Source organism: Atta cephalotes, assembly GCF_000143395.1.
Source record: "Atta cephalotes unplaced genomic scaffold scaffold00014, whole genome shotgun sequence".
NCBI lineage: Eukaryota > Metazoa > Arthropoda > Insecta > Hymenoptera > Formicidae > Atta > Atta cephalotes.
Window position 1 is genome coordinate 4,172,795 of NW_012130078.1, and position 4,176 is coordinate 4,176,970.

Below are 4,176 nucleotides of genomic sequence, written 5' to 3' on the forward strand. Positions count from 1 at the left end.
GAGAGAGAGAGAGAAAGAATTTTAAATGAATTTAATAAAATTTATATTTCCAAAAAAGCAAACATCAGTTTTAAAATAAAAGGTTTAATTAACGTTTAGATTTAATATGAAAGCTTTATATTTCATATAAAAGATAAAAAATTGACAAATAATATATTTTCAATTTTTTTTTATTACAAAAGAATAAATTTAGTAAATATATACATTAGCGAAGCCTCTCCAATGACCTTGATTTTGACATATATGTTGACAAATTTTTTCAAAATTGTCATTAAAATATATGCCATTATTTATTTAAAAACACTGTGTGCGTACAATATTTTTCTGATCATCGTATACAAATTTTCATGGTGAAAACTGAGAATGTGTAACATAATAAAAACCTTTTATAGTATTTGTGTCTTCTTATTTGAAGAGTCAAAAGCCGGAGATTTCATCATTTAGTTTACAATAAGCTGAATTCGCTGCAAGCAATAACCCAACTGATTCTAACGTTTCTCTCGCCAGCGAGATCTGCATATATCCGACGTTAAACTCCGCGATGACTATTGATGATGACGCGACTGATTGTAGTATAACTGTTATCGCACAGAACATTAACGTACAGTTAGCACACAGCTTTAACGGTTACGGTTTCTCGTAGCGAAGCCCGTCTGCCTATAGCCTCACTACTATGACACTCACTACTATGGATTGCCACGATCCAGATGCCTTACCTGCTGTCAGTATTATCGCGTTCTATCACTACTGAACGCCGGTCACAGACTATGGCTTGCTAGTATTACTGATATCGAGGCGCGGGGTTTAATGCGGAACTGTAACTGCTTGTAATGTTCGTTGACATTTCTATTGGCGAAATCGGGGAAATCTATTGACCCATGGCGCGAAGGGCTGCCAGATAACAATTATTATCTCGTACAGCTTAAAGAGAACTGCTACGAAATGTTCTTATGATTGCCGAACGCAATTTTCATTCTCTATAAATTTCTAATTTCTAATTTATCTTTCTAATTTCAACAATAAAGTCATATATCAAGATTACAATTTTAGAGAAAGTGTTTCATCATAAGAAATAGAAATTTTTCTTTAAAAAAATAAGAAGAACATGTATACGAAAATATTATTTTTACATTATAGAAAATGGATGTACTCGACAGTAGAATGATTTATTGAGATTTTCGAACGACAAGAGTTTTCTCTCTTATCTTTCTCTAGTATCATTCTAGTGTCTCGAAAAACCAATAAATCTATCTTTGAGTAACCAGAAACAATCGAAGTAGGATAACGTCTTTTACACTCGATGCTCATCCATTTTTCTGTTTTCTTTTTCAGAACCTGAAGAACCAGATCATGACGACAAATGTTTGGGTGGAACAAGTAAGTAAAATGATGTCATATCATATAATTTCTGTGTATATTAGACATGAATTCAATATATGTGTAAAACATATATTTAATTCATGTCTAATATAAACGTATTTTTCAATATAATTTTATTATTGCAACTATTGATAAGAAAAAGAGTTAAAGTAAAATTAAAATAAAGAAACTTAATCGATAAATTGAAAATTGAAAATTAGAAAGAAATTCTGCATAATATAGTTTCTGTGAACTTTTCAAAGAATTATATTTAACATTTTGAAGAAATTATAAGTATAAGATTCTTTAATTATGTTAATTAAAAGCAGTACAATGCTGTCTTTAATTTTTATAATTAATTGATATTTGAACTAAGTTTTATGGTTTCTTTATGTTTATTTTATTATTAATTATTATTGTATTAGTAGAATCATTATCGTCGTTAATTAAACTTATATTATATCGCTGTTAATGAAATCTATATATTGGTATGTTTGATTAGCGATCAATTAGAGCTTATCGCAATTTATTGATTAATAATTAATTTGTAACTACCTGATGAAATATGTAAGAGATATGTGTCCTTTCATGAATTATTTGCAGCTTTGATTTGATAATTTATAATATTATTGATACTCATTATTGAGATATTTTCTTATGAACGGGAATATTCATTATCAATTAAGCGTGATGTTGCTTCTAATTATAAAAATTTTCTGTAATTTGGAAATATACTTTTTTATTTTATATATACATACATATATGCATATACAGCTTTGGCTAAAATTATTCGATACCTTATATTACCATTTAAAGCTGAAATTACATTGATTTATGGCATTTGTTATGAATTATCTTTTGTTTCAAGAACCCTTTAAATTTATGTATAATGCCAGTGGCAAATAGGTAACAATGCAAGTAAAAGAATTCTAGATGAATGAATAAAATATAAGTACCTAATATTTTTAATTAGGCTGTATATGGAATTTTCTTAAATCAATATTACAGAGGAATTTTTTTATTGGAAAGATTGAAATAGATATGAAACACAATCAAAAATTAAAAATATATTTTTTAATTAAAAATACATTTTAAATATAGAATATTACATTAGGATATAATTAATAATATTGGGATGAAAATTTCAATTACGTATCTTTTATGTTTTCTCAATCTTTTTTTTTATTATGAGAGTTTTTGTAAGTTTTTGAAGTCTTAAAAAATTTAAAAAATTTTAGTGGAAAATAATTATCATAATAATTTTTGATACAAAAAGGACATTTTGTTTTTATAAAACACATAAAGATATAGTTGCATCTTTTAAAAATTGAGATTAAAATTTTGTAGAACAGGATGAATTAAAGCAATTAAAAGTAATTTTGTTGTTAATTTTGCTCCTAATTTATAATCAAATTTCATCCATACATGACAAATGAGGCGATATCGGACAAGCTGCTTAAAGATTGCAAATGCCGATCGTTGAAATTCGGTTTCCATTTTCGCGAGTGTGTACGCGACGCTACCGTATTGCTTTGATTGTCAGGATCTACCCTTTCGACGTAAGACGATGGTTTGGAATTTCAAAGCAGACGAATTTCATTCGCGCTAGTCGACGACGAAATTCGAATCGCCGGATAGCAGTTGGCCTTTATTGGTATAATACTCTCTTGTGTCCTCGCGAGAAGAACAACTCTGTGGCACGATCATTTCTCGTCCACTTGTCTTGCGAATTTATTACCGTAACTATTTTTTTCTTTTTAAAAATTCTTTGTTTTTTGCGCTGGCACTCTCCGTCATTGACGATTCAAGAGCAATGTTCGCTACTTTGACAACTATAATTGTGACATATTTCAGTTGAATTGATTTTTTTATTCCATTCTCACAGATGTTCTTATTTATTATAATAAATTTTAATTTTTAAATTCATACTATCTCTAAAAATATTTTCTTTTGCATACAAAATATTATATATACAAAAATCTCTGAAGATATTCTCTTATCACAAAAAATTCATTTAGGAAATATTTAGGAAATATTTGCAAGATGACTTCCTCGAAAAATTCAACTTTTAAAATGAATTGCATAAGTAGGGATATATGAATTTATTTAGGTTAAAAAATTGTATGTAAAATAACACATCTTTGATGCTTATTATTTTAATTTTATTAAAATAATAAATGAAAGCTCTTAATAAAGGCATTTATAATTTATGAATTTATTTCGTTAGGGCCTATTGGTTTTCTTATTGTTTAATAGATAAAATTAAATTAATTAAAATAATAAATAAAATTCAATAATTTAATTTTTAAGAAAGAATACGAAATATTTTACGAATATATAAGTTGACACAACATTTCTGGCTTAAGGACGTTCTCCGACTGCAGTTGTGCTCAACCTAAACACATTAGTGCTCACCATTATAAAAATTTTTATGAAAATTTATTTCACTTTTATATAGTATAACATATTTCATAAATGTTAATGTATTTATACAAATTTTTTTATACAATATAAAATGCCTCTCGCCTTCGCTTTAAAATGCCTCCTGCCGCCGATGAAAAAAATAGTGACTTTAATTACTTTGCTCAATGGTTTTTTAAAAACGAATACCGGAAATCATATTCAGATAAATTTCATATTATTCCTTGTGATATCAAGTTTTATTCGTCTCATTGTTTCAAAAAATTGTTAAGAAAAACTTTTTTTACAATAAATAAAAAGATCATTTTCGAATAAGCTTTAGATAGGGATAGATCTATGTATATATATATATATATATATATATATATATATATATACATATATATATATGTATAT

General features: G+C 26.9%; 1 protein-coding gene across 1 annotated transcript in view; it reads left to right on the forward strand.

The window, feature by feature from the left end:
• LOC105617796 (acetylcholine receptor subunit alpha-like 1) overlaps nt 1–4,176 on the forward strand; it is a 99,061-nt gene that overhangs the window by 49,569 nt on the left and 45,316 nt on the right. Inside the window, exon 2 of the mRNA XM_012199350.1 lies at nt 1,333–1,377. Coding sequence (XP_012054740.1) covers nt 1,333–1,377 — 45 coding nt within the window. The remainder of the gene's footprint in view (nt 1–1,332; nt 1,378–4,176) is intronic.